A 24357-nucleotide genomic window follows, 5' to 3' on the forward strand; every position below is an offset into this window, starting at 1 on the left:
ATATTTATTATTACAATCAAAACTTAAGGGCTAAATCCACAAGGAGCAATACTTGTATATGTCATGATCCTTTTCAGTGGTGAGCAGCAGCTTGCTAATCTCCAGAATGTAGTGTGAAAGCTTAGATTCCTCCTCATCTTGTGCTATCTCCCTTCCTTATACTATACAGCAACTGAATTTATCCAACATTTCTTCTCCAGTTGTTCATCATTATCTTTTAAGGGTTTATTTAAGTCTTCTGTTTGCATATCTTCAAAGCCCTCACCTGGCACTCTCCTCACCAGATCCACAATTTCCTAGACCTAGCTCTATATTAAGAGAAATCCGGGAAATTATTCACCACACTTGGTTATGATTTTCTCTAGCTTGCATTTATTCTTAATTGGAGCATTTTATCCCATGCAGCTTTTACAGTGGCTATTGCATCTGCAATGCTAAATCTATACCAGAATTCTGGCACTCCAGCATCTGTACTGTCAACCATTGCTGCAAGGAGCTTAACATGTAGTGGAACATAAATGTCTTAATCATTCCTTAATTAAGTGGTTGTATCAAGGATGTTGTATTTGATGGTAATAACACAACCTTCACATTTGGCTCCAGACTCAGAGAGTTGAGGATGGCTACAGGAATTAAGAGTAAGGAGAACTCCAAAAGGAGGGTTCTTTCTTACCATCAACATCTTGACTGAAGGAATAGATGCTATCTATCAGCCTACTAACACAAATTTTGTACACATGCAACACTTTGATTACTCTAAGCTGTTTAGGGTAAGCATCTTAAAATTTACTATAAATGAAATAAGGAGAAAAATACATTAATATTTATTATTAAATTTATTTACAATATGAACAATTATGTATCAACAAGAAGCGCAGTATCCCCCGAAGTATCAAAGAAAATATCATCATGAAGGGTGTCTCTTATTTCTTTCACCTGATCTTTCTTCTTGTTCTTTTTGTTCTTTTTCTTAAGTTCACCTGAAATTTAATAAAAGTATACTTTTTACATGTCCTATATTTAATAGCAATAACATACCACTTAGATAACATTACATATAGCAATTTCCTGGCTATACTGAAGGTAATGACACAAAGTATGAAATTTTATAAAAAAAAAAATTAGAAAAATTACATAGACACAAGATTAGTTGTCTGGGCACAATTTATGCAATGGAGATTTTGCCCACTTTGAGTCCTATTTTAAGCTAATCCCATTGCTGCAGCAATAATTAGAACGTAAAACAAACTCACTTTCCTCATCTGGTACCAACAGGTCATCAAACATTTTCCGTTTCTTCTCCGCTTTGTCTATAAGCTGCTGCCAGTCAGATTTGTCTCCTCTTTTAAACATATCCACCTAGAATGAAAAAGATAATATAAGAGACCTTTCTATCAAAACACTAGCTATACTATACATGTAAATCTACCTGATTACATTATGTTACATATCTGAAGTTATTACTTTCAACTGCATAACACAGCTAATGACTCTGAAATGTACTTACTAACCTACTTTTAACTGCTTTTATAATACAGTGGAACCTCGGCTGTCAAACTTAATTCATTCCAAAAGTTGATTCGACAACAAAAATGGGCGACAACCAAAGCAATTTTTTCCATAAAGAATAATGTAAATAGAATTTATCTTTTCCAGACAGCAAATGACAATATAATAATTTATTAAAAAGTACTAACTACTAAATTCTTTCTTTCAACAAACCAGCCGTATCCCACCGAGGCAGGGTGGCCCAAAAAGAAAAACGAAAGTTTCCCTTTTTAAATTTAGTAATTTATACAGGAGAAGAGGTTACTAGCCCCTTGCTCCCTAACTACTAAATAAAACTGTAAAAATGAATACTAAAAGAAACTAACTGAAATATCATACAGTAAATGAAACTAACTGCCTTTTATCTGTCAGGGGAGAGCTAATGGCATACCGGAAGGAGGTGGAGGAGGAGGGAGTATGCCACTGCTTGGAAGGAATGCCACCTTCTATTAATGTGTCAGGTAACTGTCCTCCTGGTGTTGTTTCTATTCTTTGTCTCTTTTTACCACTAACACCTTGTTCTGCCTCACTGGTTCTTTGTTTCACTAAAATCTTGTCCGGTGAGGTTTGTTTCAGGCTCTATTTTAACACTTGTCTAAATTGAGACATTACACTGTCATTATACATGTTAGAGAGACAGATGGCCATTGCTTTGTCTGCATGGTATTCTTCAGCAAACTCCTGCACTTCATGCCATTTAGCACACATTTCCTTGACATGTGCAATGGACACATCCCTTCCCTCCTCTTCCTCTGATGACAGCTCCTCTACTGCAATCTGTTGTGCTACTTTTAAAGGTCTACAAATTCTTCTGTGGTGAATTCAGTTCTATGCTCCTCCACCAACTCCACATCATCTTCAGTCACCTCTAGGCCCAAGGTCTTCCCCAAGGACACAATATCCTCTACTGCCTCAGGTTCATCTTCAAAGCCTTCAAAATCCCTGGTTGCCATGAAGTCAGGCTGCAATTTCTTCCATGCTGACTGCATGGTCCTGGAAGACACATTTCCCCTGACTTTGTCTATAAGCCTCAAGCAGGTGAGGATACCAAAATGGTCCTTCCGGAACTCCCTGAGGGTTAAATTTGTTTCTGAAGTGATTTCAAAGCACCTTCAAAAAATGCTTTGGTGAAGAGTTTCTTGAAGTTAGAAATGACCTGCTGGTCCATAGGCTGGATGAGAGGAGTGGTGTTCAGGGGCAAGAACTTCACAATTATAAAACTGAACTTCTCCAGCAACTCTTTTTCCAAGCTTGGATGGTGAGCAAGAGCATTATCCATAAGTAAAAAGGCCCTGAGTGGCACTGTTTTTTAATGAGGTACTTTTTGACAGTGGAAGCAAAGACCTCATGAACCCACTCAATAAAAAATTGTCTTGTTACCCCAAGCTTTTGTGTTGTCCCTCCACATTACAGCAAATTTCTTTTTCATAACTGTCCAAACATAGATCTATGTTCACTCACATAGCGCTCTGAAAATAGATCTACATTTCTTTACATGAGAAAGCATGTAAAATAGAACTTAGATCTACGTTCAGAGTGCTACATGAGTGAACGTAGATCTATGTTTGGACAGTTTAAGGGTTAAAAATTCATGGACTTTTAGAATGATAAACAAGTAAGGGCTTCAATTTCAAGTCCCCACATGCATTATCACACAGTAACAAAGTGAGCCTGTCTTTCATTGGCTTGTGACCTTTGCTGTCAACTCATTGTCCAGTGGTACATAATAGCATATTTTACAAAAGGAATAGATATTTTGTAGGTAGTAGGTTGGTAGACAGCAACCACCCAGGGAAGTACTACCGTCCTGCCAGATGACTGTGAAACAAAAACCTGTAACTGTTTTGCATGATGGTAGGATTGCTGGTTTCTTTTTCTGTCTCATAAACACGCTAGATAACAGGGATATCTTGCTACTCCTACTTACACTTTGGTCACACTTCACAGACACGCACATGCATATATATATACATACATCTAGGTTTTTATCCTTTTTCTAAATAGCTCTTGTTCTTCTTTATTTCTTCTATTGTCCATGGGGAAGTGGAAAAGAATCGTTCCTCCGTAAGCCATGCGTGTCGTATGAGGCGACTAAAATGCCGGGAGCAATGGGCTAGTAACCCCTTCTCCTGTAGACATTTACTAAAAAAGAGAAGAAGAAAAACTTTATAAAACTGGGATGCTTAAATGTGCGTGGATGTAGTGCGGATGACAAGAAACAGATGATTGCTGATGTTATGAATGAAAAGAAGTTGGATGTCTTGGCCCTAAGCGAAACAAAGCTGAAGGGGGTAGGAGAGTTTCAGTGGGGGGAAATAAATGGGATTAAATCTGGAGTATCTGAGAGAGTTAGAGCAAAGGAAGGGGTAGCAGTAATGTTAAATGATCAGTTATGGAAGGAGAAAAGAGAATATGAATGTGTAAATTCAAGAATTATGTGGATTAAAGTAAAGGTTGGATGCGAGAAGTGGGTCATAATAAGCGTGTATGCACCTGGAGAAGAGAGGAATGCAGAGGAGAGAGAGAGAGATTTTGGGAGATGTTAAGTGAATGTATAGGAGCCTTTGAACCAAGTGAGAGAGTAATTGTGGTAGGGGACCTGAATGCTAAAGTAGGAGAAACTTTTAGAGAGGGTGTGGTAGGTAAGTTTGGGGTGCCAGGTGTAAATGATAATGGGAGCCCTTTGATTGAACTTTGTATAAAAAGGGGTTTAGTTATAGGTAATACATATTTTAAGAAAAAGAGGATAAATAAGTATACAAGATATGATGTAGGGCAAAATGACAGTAGTTTGTTGGATTATGTATTGGTAGATAAAAGACTGTTGAGTAGACTTCAGGATGTACATGTTTATAGAGGGGCCACAGATATATCAGATCACTTTCTAGTTGTAGCTACACTGAGAGTAAAAGGTAGATGGGATACAAGGAGAATAGAAGCATCAGGGAAGAGAGAGGTGAAGGTTTATAAACTAAAAGAGGAGGCAGTTAGGGTAAGATATAAACAGCTATTGGAGGATAGATGGGCTAATGAGAGCATAGGCAATGGGGTCGAAGAGGTATGGGGTAGGTTTAAAAATGTAGTGTTAGAGTGTTCAGCAGAAGTTTGTGGTTACAGGAAAGTGGGTGCAGGAGGGAAGAGGAGCGATTGGTGGAATGATAATGTAAAGAGAGTAGTAAGGAAGAAAAAGTTAGCATATGAGAAGTTTTTACAAAGTAGAAGTGATGCAAGGAGGGAAGAGTATATGGAGAAAAAGAGAGAGGTTAAGAGAGTGGTGAAGCAATGTAAAAAGAGAGCAAATGAGAGAGTGGGTGAGATGTTATCAACAAATTTTGTTGAAAATAAGAAAAAGTTTTGGAGTGAGATTAACAAGTTAAGAAAGCCTAGAGAACAAATGGATTTGTCAGTTAAAAATAGGAGAGGAGAGTTATTAAATGGAGAGTTAGAGGTATTGGGAAGATGGAGGGAATATTTTGAGGAATTGTTAAATGTTGATGAAGATAGGGAAGCTGTGATTTCGTGTATAGGGCAAGGAGGAATAACATCTTGTAGGAGTGAGGAAGAGCCAGTTGTGAGTGTGGGGAAAGTTCGTGAGGCAGTAGGTAAAATGAAAGGGGGTAAGGCAGCCGGGACTGATGGGATAAAGATAGAAATGTTAAAAGCAGGTGGGGATATAGTTTTGGAGTGGTTGGTGCAATTATTTAATAAATGTATGGAAGAGGGTAAGGTACCTAGGGATTGGCAGAGAGCATGCATAGTTCCTTTGTATAAAGGCAAAGGGGATAAAAGAGAGTGCAAAAATTATAGGGGGATAAGTCTGTTGAGTATACCTGGTAAAGTGTATGGTAGAGTTATAATTGAAAGAATTAAGAGTAAGACAGAGAATAGGATAGCAGATGAACAAGGAGGCTTTAGGAAAGGTAGGGGGTGTGTAGACCAAGTGTTTACAGTGAAACATATAAGTGAACAGTATTTAGATAAGGCTAAAGAGGTCTTTGTGGCATTTATGGATTTGGAAAAGGCGTATGACAGGGTGGATAGGGGGGCAATGTGGCATATGTTGCAAGTGTATGGTGTAGGAGGTAGGTTACTGAAAGCAGTGAAGAGTTTTTACGAGGATAGTGAGGCTCAAGTTAGAGTATGTAGGAAAGAGGGAAATTTTTTCCCAGTAAAAGTAGGCCTTAGACAAGGATGTGTGATGTCACCGTGGTTGTTTAATATATTTATAGATGGGGTTGTAAGAGAAGTAAATGCGAGGGTCTTGGCAAGAGGCGTGGAGTTAAAAGATAAAGAATCACATACAAAGTGGGAGTTGTCACAGCTGCTCTTTGCTGATGACACTGTGCTCTTGGGAGATTCTGAAGAGAAGTTGCAGAGATTGGTGGATGAATTTGGTAGGGTGTGCAAAAGAAGAAAATTAAAGGTGAATACAGGAAAGAGTAAGGTTATGAGGATAACAAAAAGATTAGGTGATGAAAGATTGAATATCAGATTGGAGGGAGAGAGTATGGAGGAGGTGAACGTATTCAGATATTTGGGAGTGGACGTGTCAGCGGATGGGTCTATGAAAGATGAGGTGAATCATAGAATTGATGAGGGAAAAAGAGTGAGTGGTGCACTTAGGAGTCTGTGGAGACAAAGAACTTTGTCCTTGGAGGCAAAGAGGGGAATGTATGAGAGTATAGTTTTACCAACGCTCTTATATGGGTGTGAAGCGTGGGTGATGAATGTTGCAGCGAGGAGAAGGCTGGAGGCAGTGGAGATGTCATGTCTGAGGGCAATGTGTGGTGTGAATATAATGCAGAGAATTCGTAGTTTGGAAGTTAGGAGGAGACGCGGGATTACCAAAACTGTTGTCCAGAGGGCTGAGGAAGGGTTGTTGAGGTGGTTCAGACATGTAGAGAGAATGGAGCGAAACAGAATGACTTCAAGAGTGTATCAGTCTGTAGTGGAAGGAAGGCGGGGTAGGGGTCGGCCTAGGAAAGGTTGGAGGGAGGGGGTAAAGGAGGTTTTGTGTGCGAGGGGCTTGGATTTCCAGCAGGCATGCATGAGTGTGTTTGATAGGAGTGAATGGAGACAAATGGTTTTTAATACTTGACGTGCTGTTGGAGTGTGAGCAAAGTAACATTTATGAAGGGATTCAGGGAAACCGGCAGGCCGGACTTGAGTCCTGGAGATGGGAAGTACAGTGCCTGCACTCTGAAGGAGGGGTGTTAATGTTGCAGTTTAAAAACTGTAGTGTAAAGCATCCTTCTGGCAAGACAGTGATGGAGTGAATGATGGTGAAAGTTTTTCTTTTTCGGGCCACCCAGCCTTGGTGGGAATCGGCCAGTGTGATAATATAATAAAAATAAAAAGAATAGATATTTCAATATATCATTAGTTTTATAAACCCAGTGCTTGGCAATGAACACTCTTAAGTTACCAAAACCTCTTTGTACAGTACAAATTTCCTAACAGTTGTGTAAATGTAAACTTCTTAATTTTCCATCAATTTTATTTTATTTTTATTAACACATCAGCCATTTCCCACCAAGGCAGGGTGGCTCGAAAAAGAAAAACTTTCATCATCAATCACCCCATCACTGTCTTGCCAGAGGTGCACTTACACTACAGTTATAAAACTACAACATTAACACCCTTCCTTCGGAGTGCGGGTGCTGTACTTCCCATCTCCAGGACTCAAGTCTGGCCTGCCAGTTTCCCTGAATCCTTTCATTAATGTTACCTTGCTCACACTCCAACAGCACATCAAATCCTAAAAACCATTTGTCTCCACTCGCTCCTATCAAAATTGCCCACGCATGCTGGGTAGAAGTCCAAGCCCTTTGCACACAAAACCTCCTTTACCCTCTCACTCCAACCTTTCCTAGGCCAACCCCTACCCCGCCTTCCCTCCACTACAGATTTATACGCTCTACAGGTCATTCTATTTTGTTCCATCCTCTCTACATATCCTAACCACCTCAACATCCCCTCCTCAGCCCTCTGGATAATACTTTTGGTAACCCAGCACCTCCTCCTAATTTCCAAACTACGGATTCTCTGCATTATATTCACACCACACTGCCCTTAGACATGACATCTCCACTGCCTCCAGCCTTCTTGTTGCAACATTCACCACCCATGCTTCACACCCATATAAGAGCATTGGTATACCTATACTCTCATACACTCCCCTCTTTGCTTCTTTCTCTCCACAGACTCCTCAGTGCACCACTCGCCTTTTTCTCCTCATCAATTCTATGATTCACCTCATCATTCATAGACCCATCTGCTGACATGTCCACTCCCAATTATCTGAACATATTCACCTCCTCCATACTCCCTCGTGCCAATCTGATATCCAATCTTTCATTATCTAAATTTTTTGTTATCCTCATTGCCTTACTTTTTCCTATATTCACTTTTAACTTCCTTCTTTTACATACCCTACTAATTTCATCTACCAACCTCTGCAATTACTCTTCAGAATCTCCCATAAGCACAGTGTCATCAGCAAAGAGCAACTGTAACAACTCCCACTTTGTGTTTGATTCTTTATCTTGCCAACACCTGAGCATTCACTTCTTTTACAACCCCATCTATAAATATACTGAACATCCATGGTGACATCACTCATCTTTTTTTTTATTGGGAAATAATCTCCCTCTCTCCTTCATACTCTAGCCCAAGCCTCACTATCCTCGTAAAGACTTTTCACTGGTTTCAGTAACCTACCTCCTATTCCATACATTTGCAACATCTGCCACACTTCCCCCCATCCACCCTATCATATGCCTTTCCCAAATCCATAAATGCCACAAAAACCTCTTTACCTATATCTAAATACTGTTCACCTATATGTTTCACTGTAAACACTTAGTCTACACACCCCTTATCCTTCCTAAAGCCTCCTTGTTCATCTGCTATCCTGCTCTACATTCTTTCTTTTAATTCTTTCCATCAATTACCTTACTCATATTCTCATTTTTTTATCAGTGTGATAAATTCATTATTTCTTGGATACCTGTTGATTTGCCTATGTTATCTCTCCATGCAATACCATTTTATTTTCTAACATCTTAGTAATATATTTAATAACCATGGTTCACATCCAAGAGTCAGTAATATAAGTCAAATAGCTAGTTTTTAAGGCAAAGAAATATATTGCAATAAATAAATATTTAAACCCGTAAATCACTCCAATTCACTATAAATATTGTTATGATATTGGGATAAGAGATAACAACTTGTTTCCCTTCACCCTTGTCTAACATGCTCACCATGCCTGCTCAATACTGAAGTCCCTGTTTCACATCCTTTTTTAGAAATCCCTTGCACCACCTTCCATCCACCCCAGAAGAATTATACAGACCCCTTGATGAAACTACCTTGTTTAATTCTTTCTAAATGGCTAAACCATCTCAATAACACTTTTGCTCTCTTGAATTATGCCTTTCATATTACTATACTGTCTTCTAATTTATTCATTCCTTATTTTCTACAAAACATTTACCAGACATACTGATATCCAACACATCTCCACTGCCTCCTACCTCCTCATTCCACCACTTAAAAACCATACATGACAATGATATGAAGGTGTTAGCATCAATTAACTTTCATACATTCCCCTTGTAGAATCCACTGATAACTCCCAAAAGCATTGCATTACTAGCAACAAGCAATTGTGACCACTAGACTTCATTATATCTTTAATTAAAGCCTGCACCTCTCCCAACACTAACAATCACTTCTTTTGCAACCCAGTTTATAAGCATATTAAATAAACACAGTAACATTATACATCTATGACTAAGGTCCCCTTTAATTGGAAAATGCTTACCTTCTCTTACATTTACTCTAATTCAGACTTATTGATTTATTAAAAAAAGAATAATATTCTTTTTAAAAAATATCATATTACTCTCTTTACATATATTACATGCCTCCTTTCCACACAGTTACTTATAACTCCTATTCCATTTGGAAAAACTTTCCCTTTCAATATTCTTAAAAGAAAATTCACTAGATTTTCACCACCCTTGGGAACCTTGTCAAATTTTGTATTCTGTTGTTCTCTTCTCCATTATGATCTTCCAGACAAGTGATGTACTGTAATTAACACAGCAATATTTTTATTCACTTGTGTTTCTCCTACTGATTCTAGTTTTATTTTTAAGTTGCCTGAAATGTTATGCTCAACCAGATGCTTACCTTACAAATTATTAATGTCATCCAATTTTGTAAATACTATGAACATTTTGGAAATAATTAGTAGTACAGTGGAACCTCAAATATCGAACTGCTCCTAACTCGACCAATTATGTAAGTGTATTTTTGCAAGTGCTTTTATAAGTGTAATTTTGAGGGTCTGAAATGAACTAATCTAATTTACATTATTCCCGATGGGAATAAATTCGTTCGGTAACGGCACTCAAACAGCCGTCTGGAACGAAGAAAGTTCGATATTTGAGGTTCCACTGTATTACTAACTCTGGGGGCTGACGTTACTACAGGAAGTCACTACCTGGACAGCATCCCCCTAGTCTATCACCAGGGCTCTCTAAGTTTTAAATATATATTCCCAATCCATTACTTTCACCAGGTTCTGAACACATACTATAATTTAATGTTAAGAAAACATATGAATTTTTAAATAATAATAATAATAATAATATTTTCATATAGTCGGACTTGAGTCCTGGAAATGGGAAGTACAATGCCTGCACTTTAAAGGAGGGGTTTGGGATATTGGCTGTTTGGAGGGATATGTTGTGTATCTTTATATGTGTATGCTTCTAGACTGTTATATTCTGAGCACCTCTGCAAAAACAGTGATAATGTGCGAGTGTGGTGAAAGTGTTGAATGATGATGAAAGTATTTTCTTTTTGGGGATTTTCTTTCTTTTTTGAGTCACCCTGCCTCGGTGGGAGACGGCCGACTTGTTGAAAAAAAAAAAAAATAATAATAATAAAATAAATAATAATAATAATACAGCAGTAGTAATAACCATAATAACAACAAAACTTACCAGGAAATTATTGTAAATTATAATACCAAATGCATTGCCTTTTAATTTCAGTTCATCTACAACAAGTTCATTACATATCTTTGTCTTGAGTTTGATGCTGGCCACTTTCCAGAATGCTTCCAAACTTCGTGAGCCATGCTTGGAACATGCAAGTGATGTGTATTGTCCCTTGGAAAAGATGAAAACATTTAATTAACATAGGAATATCAATAATCCTTTAACCCTTCAACTGTCCAAACGTATATCTACGTTTTTGCACGTAGAGCTCCGACCTTGATTTTCTCCATAAGACAGCAGGTAAAAAACACGTGGATCTATGTTTGGACAGTTTAAGGGTTAATCACCCTATATGCATAGAACAGCAAATGCAGTATGTCCCCAACTTGAAATGTTTTGACTTACAATACTAGCCTTTTAGAACTGATTAATGACTTGTGAAGGCTGATCTGTAGTTATAATCACTGCAGATGTTTAACCAAAAATTATTTTCAACAGTTTATCCAAGCTATATTTTCACTAAATGCATTTTCATTTTGAGTAAGTTAATTTAAAGCATATGTGCAGAATTAATGTTTGTTTAGTCGATCAGTAAATAACTAGATTTAATAGCTTTTATTTTTAGCCAATCTGGCCATCTCTGACTGCGGCAGGCCAACCCAAAAAAGAAGAAATGAAAGCTTTTCTTCTTTTCACATTTATTAATTGATAAAGGAGCATTTTAGTTGCCCCTTATGACACACATGGCTTACAGAAGAAGGATTCTTCTCCACTTCCCCAGGGAGAACCGATTTTTAGCACTAAATGTACAGTGGTCCCTCAACAATCGTCCGGCCTGAAAGTCGTCCATTTCGGAAATAGTCCTGTTTTTTCGTCAAAATATTGGCTCGCAAACGGTCCGGTAACTCGCTAATAGTCCTAATAGTCCTTCGTCCCGGACGCGTACTCACGCTCTGAGCCGCCTCGGCCTTTCCTTCCCAGCCAGTGTGCCATTGTTTACCAGTGAGTGACGGTCCCCTCACATGCTCCTACGAAATATTTCATAATATTCCATTGATTTTAGTGCTTGCAAGTGCTAAATAAGCTACCATGGCTCCAAATAAAGCTTCTAGTGCCAGCCCTTTGGTAAAGAATGTGAGAAACATATAATTTATGAAAAAGCTTGTAGAAAAATACAAAGATGGTGGTGGTAGAGTGGAAGCAGTTGTGATAGTGGTTGATGAACATAAGAAAGGAGGATTACTGCAGCAGGCCTGTTGGCCCATGCTCGGCAGGTCCTTTACAATTCATCCCACTAACGAAACATTTTCCCAACCCAGTCCTCAATGCACCCCAAGAAATAAGCTCTGATAACTCTATCCACTCATTTGCAAGTCCGAAATGAGTGGATAGAGTTATCAGAGCTTATTTCTTGGGTAGCATTGAGGACTGGGTTGGGAAAATGTTTCGTTAGTGGGATAAATTGTAAAGGACCTGCCGAGCATGGGCCAACAGGCCTGCTGCAGTGATCCTCCTTTCTTATGTTCTTATGTTCATCAACCACTATCACAACTGCTTCCACTCTACCACCACCATCTTTGTATTTTTCTACAAGCTTTTTCATAAATTATATGTTTCTCACATTCTTTACCAAAGGGCTGGCACTAGAAGCTTTCTTTGGTGGTAGTGATGGTGGTAGAAGGTAGTAGTGATGGTGGTAGAGGGTTCCTTCTTTAGTGATTCAGTGATTCTACCAACTCCTCCAATGTTGTTGGAGTTATATAGGGCTACAAAAACCACCACCGCCTCAGCTGATGTTTCCCCACCATTATGGACGGCTTACACTCAGTGGCCCTCATATACCCAACAACAACACAACACCTCTCGTGACATACGTAATGACTTATTTTATTCATTCTAGAGAATATTCCATGTTTCTTTGTTATTAATATTGTTTACTATGTCATATTAGTTGAATTGTGATAGATAAATAAGCCATAGAGTTGATATTAGTGTCATATTTTCCAACAATAAACTTGCCATCCCTCCTTCACACAAACAAACAGCCAACAAGAACATAACAATGGAAGAACACTGCAGGTCTACTGGCCCATACAAGGCAGGTCCTTATCAAAATGACCTCCACCCAAAGCTACCCAATAATTTACTCCCGTACCCAACGACACAAATCAAACTCAGCTCCTCCAACTCGTATATTTGTCCAATCTCTTCTTAAAGCTACCCAAGGTCCTAGCCTCGATCACCCTACTGGTAAGTGTGATGTTAAATAAGAACTTAAGAAAGTAGGAACACTGGAACAGGCCTGCTGGCCCATACTAGGCCGGTCCTTCACAAATCCAACCCACTAACAGAACAAATGCTACCCAAGCAATAAACTCAGGTGCAAGTCCGACTCAAATCCAACCCCTTTCACTCGTGTATTTATCCAGCCTAAATTTGAAACTACCCAAGCCATAGCTTTTAGAACATTGGAAAGGAGGAACACCGCAATAAGCCTGTTGGCCCATACTAGGCCAGTCCTTCACAAATCCAACCCACTAACAGAACAAAGAATTCTTCAACACTTGTTCAACCTTTGGACGAAGACCTACTTCGACTAGTGGATGGTAACACTATGACCCCGCCTCCGCCTGCTTCACCTCACCTCACTACAGTATATAAGCCACGTCTACGGCCCTATGCTGTACATTCTACAAGATTGATGGACTGAACACATCGACTCCAGGCTGAGGGACTGATTACCTCATACTCCTCCTCTCCTTACGCCTTCCTCTTTGTATTGGACTGATGAAGCCACTGTGTGGCAAAACGTTTCCTGAATAAAGATTCCCATATGCTGCATAAGTGTCTCAATCTTCAAAGTCGGTAGAATTACCGACACTATGTAAAGTAAAAGGACACAAGTGCAACTAATATGACATTTATTGTCACATTAGTTGCACTTGTGTCCTTTTACTTTACTGAACAAATGCTACCCAAGCAATAAGCTCAGGTGCAAGTCCGACTCAAATCCAACCCCTCTCACTCGTGTATTTATCCAACCTAAATTTGAAACTACCCAATGTTTTATCTTCGATCACCCTACTAGGCAGACCGTTCCACTCATCATCTACCCCTATTACCAGTGTTCATTTATATATTTTATTAGTGCCCTAGAGTCCTTATGGAGGGGGATTCCCCTTCCAAATAACCTCTCTTCCCTCTCTCCTCCTCCCTGTCTTCCATTCATCAACAACAGCCTTCAATAAAGGTAACTGTCATGTTGAATGTTCATTCTTTTGTGCATGTAAATCTATCTTTTAGGTAAAAAAAAAATTGTTGTTGATACTTCTGGGTGTCTGGAACGAATTAATTGGATTTACATTATTTCTTATGGGGAAAATTGATTCGAAAATCGTCCATTTCGATAATAGTCCCACTTCCAGGAACGGATTATGGATGATTATTGAGGGACCACTGTATTTACATTTTGTCATGCATATTTTTCTCATGTGCAGTGATATTTTTTGTATGTTCATGTTATATGTGTGTTGGACTCGCATTTGTATGGTAAGGACTGGTTAATAACCGAAGATACAGTACCAGAAAGAAAAGAAATAATTGACAACAGAAATAGTTGACATTTCATCACATTACATGAACATATTAATAAAAGTGGAAGTGAAACAAAGAAATGAACAATTACGTTCTTTTTTTAACTTTATTTCTGTCTATTCCGTCTCCAGCTAGAATTACTGTACTAGTTTAATTCTTGAAGGAATAAAATCAAGAGAGTTTCTTGTGAAAATAACTGTTCAATGTGATCTAATGTCCTCCTCTTACCAGAGACAACACAAAAGCTTTCTCAGGTCTATGCTAAAATGTATTCTCTAGATATGATCTAGAAACAAAGTGGCAGAAAAACTAAAAAGAGGGCAAAATCATGAAGAAACCCCTCCAGAAAGAGCTAGTAAGGTCATAACTCAACCATAAATCTCAAAACAGTCAATTAATTCAATGTTATTATTCACCTACCTTAAACTTCTCCATAAATTCATTTCGTGTCTTAGATCCTAGAGTGGTGCTCAAGACGATGGCATCGACAACATGAGAGCCACGAGGGTTACACGCCATACCTTTCAAGTCTCCTACACTCATCTCAAGCAAACTCTTTGCTACCTGAAAATATATTAAGCAATCGCTTAGATTTCATAGAAGTTGAAAAATGGAGACGGCTACAAAACAGAAATGCTTTACTGTATAACTGATGGCAAAGAAATAAAACGTATTTTAACCCTTTGACTGTCGCAGGCCCCTTTCTGAAACTGTCATTCTATGTCGCAAAATATTCGAAAAACAAAAAAATTTCTTATGAAAATGTTAGGATTATTTTCCTGAGTGTTTTAAGCCTAAAAAAAATTTTTTGCCATCAGTACTTACCGAGATATAGAGCCGCAAAGTTGGCAGAAAGTGAGGTGCGTACGGTAACAACTGCGACTGCCATCCACCCGGTATTCTTTTATTTACTCTAATTCAAAAGTTTCTTGTATTTTCCAATATTTTTCTTTTCCAAGTAACTTATGTGGCCTGTGAGACCAATGTAAGGTGCATTGTTCAAATATACACTCATTGTTTACAACACAATAACTGAACAAACTTTATCACTATTAGTTTGTGTATAAAATTTGTTTACACAAACAAACAATACAAAACAATGTTTATTACTATTGTTCCATAATATATATACATATGTACAGTCACTGAACATGTTCCTAGAACTGCTGCAGCTTGTGGAACTCTTTGAAACATGGGTATATGCAGAGTGGCACTTGACACTCCTCACACATAAAACGAGTGTCTCTGCGTGTTTGTGGGCGTTTTGTGGTATGTGTACATACATAACACCTCTTCTGAGCATTTTTCTTGGAAGCAGTAGGAGGCAGCTGTATGGGGTAGTGATCACCAGGCCTCAAACAAGATGGCGTGTGCTGGTAATTTTGTGGGCGCTGGTCTATTGCAGGTGTTGCTCCTTGGTACTTTGCGATTATTTGTCTGATTACTGACAAACAAAATTCATCATATTTTGGTGTTATTTGGTCTTCAATTTGTATATGTTATAAGCATTTAGCATGGAGATATCAACAAGATGGAAAAAAGTTTTATATACCACTTATAACTCTTGCGTACACAATCAGCAAACCCAATCTGCATGTCACATTTGTCCACTAAGCGCATATTGAGGTTGTAGTCCATGACAGCTGCAGGCTTTAGAATGGATTCATTGGTCTCTCTGTTGTGCCTGCCACTGTGTGCCATTTCGTTTCGGTGAACTGATGTCAACAATGTGACATCACGTTTGTCATGCCACCGAAATGCCATGATGTCATTGGCAGCAAAGGCTTGCACCTCACCTCTGCGAGTGCCAGCGTTGAACCTTGGCATATGTTTACGATTACCACGCACTGTGCCACACACATCTGTCAAGTTCACTCGCAAAAAATCACTGAGTAAGGGGCTTGTGTACCAGTTATCAGTAAATAACATATGCCTCTTACCAAGATATGGTTCCATCATTGTTCTAACCACATCACCAGAGATACCCAATAACTTCATGGTATCTCGCAAAGTATTACTGCCAGTGTACACAATGATATCCAAAACTAGACCACTTCTGCAATCACACAGTACAAATAACTTTATACCAAAGCATTTCCTCTTGCTTGGTATATATTGCTTGAATGAGAGTCTTCCTTTGAACAAAATCAAAGACTCGTCAATAACAAGCTTCCTGAAGGGATAAAAATACATGCAGCACTTTTGTTTCATGTACATAAACACACATTTCTGATCTTATATAAGCTGTCGCTTCTGTCAGGCCTGGTTTTGTCTGAAAAGTGTAACATACGTAACAGTATCAAGAAACAACTGACACCTATAATGTCACTAAAACCTGGAGCTGAAATCAGGCGTTCTGTTGCCCAGTATGTGGTGACAGTGTGGTTATACACATGTGGCATAAGCATTATTGTGGCAAAAAACAGGTACATCTCTGCCACAGTTGTCTCCTTCCACTGGTGTAGTCGTGATCTTGGCGAGAGAATTTTATTTGCCATGGTTCATGGCAAATAAACCAACCATTGTTGGTTTCCCTGACAATGATGTCCATCAAGGGTTCATCGAAGAATAACTCAAAGCATTCCAGTTCACTAGCATTGTTCCCAAGTGGACATGATGGCGTTATTCCACTTTGTGTTTCATCAAAGTCATGGGGACTGGGAACAAACTTGTCACCCTCCTGCCAATCCCAGATGCGGTCTGCTGGTGGGTTCTGGATATTGTAACGTGGTTGTGGTTGTGCAGGTTGTGGTTGTGCAGGTTGTGGTTGTGCAGGTTGTGGTTGTGCAGGTTGTGGTTGTGCAGGTTGTGGTTGTGCAGGTTGTGGTGGTGTAGGTTGTGGGAGTGTGGGAGTTGGGCGAGGCTGGTTGTTGTTGTGCAGAGTCAGCAGCGCGGGTAGTAGCGTGGCCCACTGCTGGTGCCACATGGGTCGTGCCACCATCACTATCACCACCACTGCCTGCTGCCTCACTCACATCATTCATACCCATCGTAACAATATCGTCATCTTCACTATCAGGTCGTGGTGTAGGGCCACGGGATGTGCTCCCAGAGTTTCTCCTTCCCCTTGGAACAGCATATGAAACACTACCAGACCGCATGCTACGTCGTACATACTGCCGCTTCACTGGGGAATATTCATCCTCACTGTCACAACTAGAACTGCTTTCAATAACCTTGAAATCACTATCACTATCACATTCACTGCTAACATCTGGGTCTTGTACACGACCAAATAGTTTCCTCTTACGTCCTGGTACAGGTGAACGTGAACGTGAACGTGAACATGAACAAGTCGGCCCAGCACCAGAGGTGGATGGTTGTGGGTCATCTGGGTTTTCATCACTAATTACGTCACCCTGGGCACTTTTTTCGGTCACACTCACTTGAAAACCCTGGAATTCACTGTCACTGACACTTTCATCGCTGTTAGAGCTATCACTTGGGAACAAAAGACCTCCAATCCGCCGAGGAGTGAGGTACTTCTTACCGCGAGGCAAGGTGAAAATGGACTACCAAGATGGCGTTCTCACAATGCACCGCTGAGTCCCAGATTTTTTTCACAGGGTGCACACCCACCACTGAGACCCATTCTCTCTCATGTAGGCCTACCAGGCCTTTCCCGTTCGAGTTGAAGCCACTAGAATTTATGCGTATAAATACATCAGAAACAGTGGCACGTAAGACGTATATATACGGCGTAAACAGTCAAAGGGTTAAGAAAGAGAATAAATAAGTACATGCACAAGATAAGCAGGGCATAATGACAGCAGTTTGTTGGATTATGTATTGGTGGATAAAAGGTTACTGGGTAGACCTCTGGATGTGCATGTTTTCAGAGGAGCAACAGATATATCAGATCATTATGATTTGTATGTAGCTACAGTGAGAGTATTATGTAAAGTACAAGGAGAATGGTATCAGTAAGAGAAGTAAAAGGTTATAAATTAAAGGAAGAGGTAGTAAGGGTAAGATATAAGAAGCTGTTGAGAGAAAGAAGGGCTAGTGAGAGTATAGTTAATGAGGAGGATGTTGAAAACTTATGCAGTAGATTTAATAATGCTAGAGTGTGCAGAAGTTGGTGGATATAGGAGAATGGTGCAGGAGAGAAGAGGAGCAACTGGTGGAATGATGAGATAAGGAGTTGTAAGAGAAAAAAGTTAGAATATGAGAGGTTTTAACAAAATAAGTTATATAAGGAGGGTGAAATATATAGAGAGTAAAAAGAGAGGTTAAGAGTGGTGAGGGAGTGTAAAAGGAGAGCAAATGAAAGTGGGTGAGGTTCTGTCAACATATTTTGCTGAGAAAGCCTAGGGAATGAATGAATTTAACCCTTTCAGGGTTGGTGCCATACTATTTTTTTTTTTTTTTTTTATTATCACACTGGCCGATTCCCACCAAGGCAGGGTGGCCCGAAAAAGAAAAACTTTCACCATCATTCACTCCATCACTGTCTTGCCAGAAGGGTGCTTTACACTACAGTTTTTAAACTGCAACATTAACACCCCTCCTTCAGAGTGCAGGCACTGTACTTCCCATCTCCAGGACTCAAGTCCGGCCTGCCGGTTTCCCTGAATCCCTTCATAAATGTTACTTTGCTCACACTCCAACAGCACGTCAAGTATTAAAAACCATTTGTCTCCATTCACTCCTATCAAACACGCTCACGCATGCCTGCTGGAAGTCCAAGCCCCTCGCACACAAAACCTCCTTTACCCCCTCCCTCCAACCCTTCCTAGGCCGACCCCTACCCCGCCTTCCTTCCACTACAGACTGATACACTCTTGAAGTTATTCTGTTTCGCTCCATTCTCTCTACATGTCCGAACCACCTCAACAACCCTTCCTCAGCCCTCTGGACAACAGTTTTGGTAATCCCGCACCTCCTCCTAACTTCCAAACTACGAATTCTCTGCATTATATTCACACCACACATTGCCCTCAGACATGACATCTCCACTGCCTCCAGCCTTCTCCTCGCTGCAACATTCATCACCCATGCTTCACACCCATATAAGAGTGTTGGTAAAACTATACTCTCATACATTCCCCTCTTTGCCTCCAAGGACAAAGTTCTCTGTCTCCACAGACTCCTTAGTGCACCACTCACTCTTTTTCCCTCATCAATTCTATGATTCACCTCATCTTTCATAGACCCATCCGCTGACACGTCCACTCCCAAATATCTGAATACGTTCACCTCCTCCATACTCTCTCCCTCCAATCTGATATTCAATCTTTCATCACCTAATCTTTTTGTTATCCTCATAACCTTACTCTTTCCTGTATTCACCTTTAATTTTCTTCTTTTGCACACCCTACCAAATTCATCCACCAATCTCTGCAGCTTCTCTTCAGAATCTCCCAAGAGCACAGTGTCATCAGCAAAGAGCAGCTGTGACAACTCCCACCCTGTGTGTGATTCTTTATCTTTTAACTCCACGCCTCTTGCCAAGACCCTCGCATTTACTTCTCTTACAACCCCATCTATAAATATATTAAACAACCACGGTGACATCACACATCCTTGTCTAAGGCCTACTTTTACTGGGAAAAAATTTCCCTCTTTTCTACATACTCTAACTTGAGCCTCACTATCCTCGTAAAAACTCTTCACTGCTTTCAGTAACCTACCTCCTACACCATACACTTGCAACATCTGCCACATTGCCCCCCTATCCACCCTGTCATACGCCTTTTCCAAATCCATAAATGCCACAAAGACCTCTTTAGCCTTATCTAAATACTGTTCACTTACATGTTTCACTGTAAACACCTGGTCCACACACCCCCTACCTTTCCTAAAGCCTCCTTGTTCATCTGCTATCCTATTCTCCGTCTTACTCTTAATTCTTTCAATTATAACTCTACCATACACTTTACCAGGTACACTCAACAGACTTATCCCCCTATAATTTTTGCACTCTCTTTTATCCCCTTTGCCTTTATACAAAGGAACTATGCATGCTCTCTGCCAATCCCTAGGTACCTTACCCTCTTCCATACATTTATTAAATAATTGCACCAACCACTCCAAAACTATATCCCCACCTGCTTTTAACATTTCTATCTTTATCCCATCAATCCCGGCTGCCTTACCCCCTTTCATTTTACCTACTGCCTCACGAACTTCCCCCACACTCACAACTGGCTCTTCCTCACTCCTACAAGATGTTATTCCTCCTTGCCCTATACACGAAATCACAGCTTCCCTATCTTCATCAACATTTAACAATTCCTCAAAATATTCCCTCCATCTTCCCAATACCTCTAACTCTCCATTTAATAACTCTCCTCTCCTATTTTTAACTGACAAATCCATTTGTTCTCTAGGCTTCCTTAACTTGTTAATCTCACTCCAAAACTTTTTCTTATTTTCAACAAAATTTGTTGATAACAGCTCACCCACTCTCTCATTTGCTCTCGTTTTACATTGCTTCACCACTCTCTTAACCTCTCTCTTTTTCTCCATATACTCTTCCCTCCTTGCATCACTTCTACTTTGTAAAAACTTCTCATATGCTAACTTTTTCTCCCTTACTACTCTCTTTACATCATCATTCCACCAATCGCTCCTCTTCCCTCCTGCACCCACTTTCCTGTAACCACAAACTTCTGCTGAACACTCTAACACTACATTTTTAAACCTACCCCATTCCTCTTCGACCCCATTGCCTATGCTCTCATTAGCCCATCTATCCTCCAATAGCTGTTTATATCTTACCCTAACTGCCTCCTCTTTTAGTTTATAAACCTTCACCTCTCTCTTCCCTGATGCTTCTATTCTCCTTGTATCCCATCTACCTTTTACTCTCAGTGTAGCTACAACTAGAAAGTGATCTGATATATCTGTGGCCCCTCGATAAACATGTACATCCTGAAGTCTACTCAACAGTCTTTTATCTACCAATACATAATCCAACAAACTACTGTCATTTCGCCCTACATCATATCGTGTATACTTATTTATCCTCTTTTTCTTAAAATATGTATTACCTATAACTAAACCCCTTTCTATACAAAGTTCAATCAAAGGGCTCCCATTATCATTTACACCTGGCACCCCAAACTTACCTACCACACCCTCTCTAAAAGTTTCTCCTACTTTAGCATTCAGGTCCCCTACCACAATTACTCTCTCACTTGGTTCAAAGGCTCCTATACATTCACTTAACATCTCCCAAAATCTCTCTCTCTCCTCTGCATTCCTCTCTTCTCCAGGTGCATACACGCTTATTATGACCCACTTCTCACATCCAACCTTTACTTTAATCCACATAATTCTCGAATTTACACATTCATATTCTCTTTTCTCCTTCCATAACTGATCATTTAACATTACTGCTACCCCTTCCTTTGCTCTAACTCTCTCAGATACTCCAGATTTAATCCCATTTATTTCCCCCCACTGAAACTCTCCTACCCCCTTCAGCTTTGTTTCGCTTAGAGCCAGGACATCCAACTTCTTTTCATTCATAACATCAGCAATCATCTGTTTCTTGTCATCCGCACTACATCCACGCACATTTAAACAACCCAGTTTTATAAAGTTTTTCTTCTTCTCTTTTTTAGTAAATGTATACAGGAGAAGGGGTTACTACCCCATTGCTCCCGGCATTTTAGTCGCCTCATACGACACGCATGGCTTACGGAGGAAAGATTCTTTTCCACTTCCCCATGGACAATAGAAGAAATAAAAAAGAACAAGAGCTATTTAGAATAAGGAGAAAACCTAGATGTATGTATATATATATATGCATGTGCGTGTCTGTGAAGTGTGACCAAAGTGTAAGTAGGAGTAGCAAGATATCCCTGTTATCTAGCGTGTTTATGAGACAGAAAAAGAAAACCAGCAATCCTACCATCATGCAAAACAGTTACAGGTTTTTGTTTCACAGTCATCTGGCAGGACGGTAGTACTTCCCTGGGTGGTTGCTGTCTACCAACCTACATACTAGTATGCGTAAATTCTAGTGGCTTCAAATTAAGCGGGAAACAGCTGGTAGGCCTAGATGTGAGAGAATGGGTCTGCATGGTCAGTGTGCGCACTAGGAAAAATTCTGGCACCCAGTGGTGCATTGTGGGAATGCCATTTTAGTACACCTTGTTCACCATGCTTCCCGGTAAGAAACACCTCACTCCTCAGCGAACTGGGACACATTTCTCCCACAGTGACAGTTCTAATACAGATGGAAGTGTCACTGAAGATGACTTTCAAGGTTTTCAGGAGGTTGTGACCAAAACTAATGGCCATAATACCGGTAATAGTGAGGAAAATCCAGATGACCCTCAACCTTCCACCTCTGGTGCTGGGCTGTCTTGTTCATGTTCAGTTGTACCAGAACGAAAGAGGAAACTCGTATTTTCCCATATCCAGGACTCAGATGTGAGCAATGGTGATGATAGTGATAGTGAATATAAACTCCAAGCTCTCGAAAACAGTTCCAGTAGCGAGAGTGTAGTAGAATATTCTCCAGTGAAACGTCAGTATATACAACGGTAAATGCAATCTGGTAGTGCGCCATATGCTATTCCAAGGGGAAGGAGTACATCCCGTGGCTGTACAACAGAAACAGTGAAAATGAAGATGATAGTGTTGCAATTGGGATGGAAAATGTGCATGCATCTGTTGGTGGTAGTGGTGGTGCCAGCTGTGAGGCACCAGCAGTGGGCCATGCTGCCACCCACGCCACTGACTCAGCTGAACTACAACAAAGGCCACCATCCCCCACCCACCCACCACACCAACCTCCACAACCACAACCTCCTGTCAGTATCCAGTACCCACCAGCAGACTGTACCTGGGATTGGCAGGAAGCTGCCAATTTTGCTCCCAATCCCCATCACTTTGGTGAAAGTCGAAGTGGAATATGGCCATCTTGTACACTTGGGAACAATGCCACTGAACTGGGATGTTTCGAGTTATTCTTTGACGAACCCCTGATGGAAATTATTGTCAGGGAAAGCAACAGATACTTCGATTACACCATGGCAAACACAATACTTTCACCAAAATCATGTCTACACCAGTGGCAAGAGACAACTGTGGTTGAGACGTATCTTTTGTTTGCCACAATAATGCTTATGCAACATGTGTATGAGCACAGTGTCAAATCATACTGGTCGACAGACCGCCTGATTGCAACCCCAGGTTTCAGTGATATTATACCAGTGAATCGATTTGTGCTGCTGTTACATATGCTTCACTTCTCAGACAAAACCAGGCCTCACAGAAACATCAGGTTATATAAGATTAAGAATGTGTTTGTTTATCTGAAACAGAAATTCAATATGTATTTTTATCCCTTCAGGAAGCTTGTTATTGATGAGTCTTTGATTCTGTTCAAAGGAAGACTGTTGTTCAAGCAGTATATACCAAGCAAAAGGAAACTCGGGTATAAAGTTGTTTGCGCTTTTTGACTGCTAAAGTGGACTTGTATTGGATATAAGTGTGTACAACGGAAGTAATACATTGCAAGATACCAGGAAGTTACTGGGTATCTCTGGTGATGTGGTTAGAACAATGATGGAACCATATCTTGGTAAGGGGCATATATTATATACAGTGTAATAATCACCAGCACGGCTTGCAATAGCTGTGTGAGGGTGATTTTCATCCATGAAGGTTTGCACTTCAAGCCACTTAGCACAGATTTCCTTAATCTTTGAAGTAGGCAACTTCTTCAATTTCTCTCTCCCCTCCTCCGAAGCAATTTCCTCAGGTGTGGCCTCTTGCTGTTGAAGTTGATCTAGCAGCTCATCAGTGGTTAGTTCTTCATTGTCCTCCTCCACCAACTCTTCCACATCCTCCCCACTAACCTCCAACCCCAAGGACTTTCCCAATGCCACAATGGATTCCTCAACTGGCACAGGATTCTCAGGGTTAGCCTCAAACCCTTCAAAATCCCTTTTGTCTACACATTCTGGCCACAGTTTCTTCCAAGCAGAGTTCAAGGTCCTCTTTGTCACTTCCTCCCAAGCCTTACCTATAAGGTTTACACAATTGAGGATATTAAAGTGATCTCTCCAAAACTCTCTTAGAGTCAGTTGAGTTTCTGAGGTCATTACAAAGCACCTTTCAAACAGAGCTTTTGTGTACAGTTTCTTGAAGTTGGAAATAACCTGCTGGTCCATGGGCTGCAGGAGAGGAGTGGTATTAGGAGGCAAAAACTTCACCTTAATGAAGCTCATGTCCCCATAAA

The 24357-nt window shown here is 40.1% G+C and overlaps 1 protein-coding gene across 1 annotated transcript in view; it reads right to left on the minus strand.

The window, feature by feature from the left end:
- Positions 1-808: 808 nt before the first annotated feature.
- The window catches only part of LOC128690943 (nucleolar protein 9), a 68008-nt gene continuing 44459 nt past the window's right edge, over positions 809-24357 (minus strand). The window contains exons 10-13 of the mRNA XM_053779735.2: positions 14577-14720; positions 10566-10733; positions 1254-1359; positions 809-980 (exon numbers count right to left, since the gene is read on the minus strand). Coding sequence (XP_053635710.2) covers positions 856-980; positions 1254-1359; positions 10566-10733; positions 14577-14720 — 543 coding nt within the window. The 3' untranslated portion in view covers positions 809-855. The remainder of the gene's footprint in view (positions 981-1253; positions 1360-10565; positions 10734-14576; positions 14721-24357) is intronic.

Source organism: Cherax quadricarinatus, chromosome 24 (genome assembly GCF_038502225.1).
Source record: "Cherax quadricarinatus isolate ZL_2023a chromosome 24, ASM3850222v1, whole genome shotgun sequence".
In the NCBI taxonomy this organism is placed as follows: Eukaryota; Metazoa; Arthropoda; class Malacostraca; order Decapoda; family Parastacidae; genus Cherax; species Cherax quadricarinatus.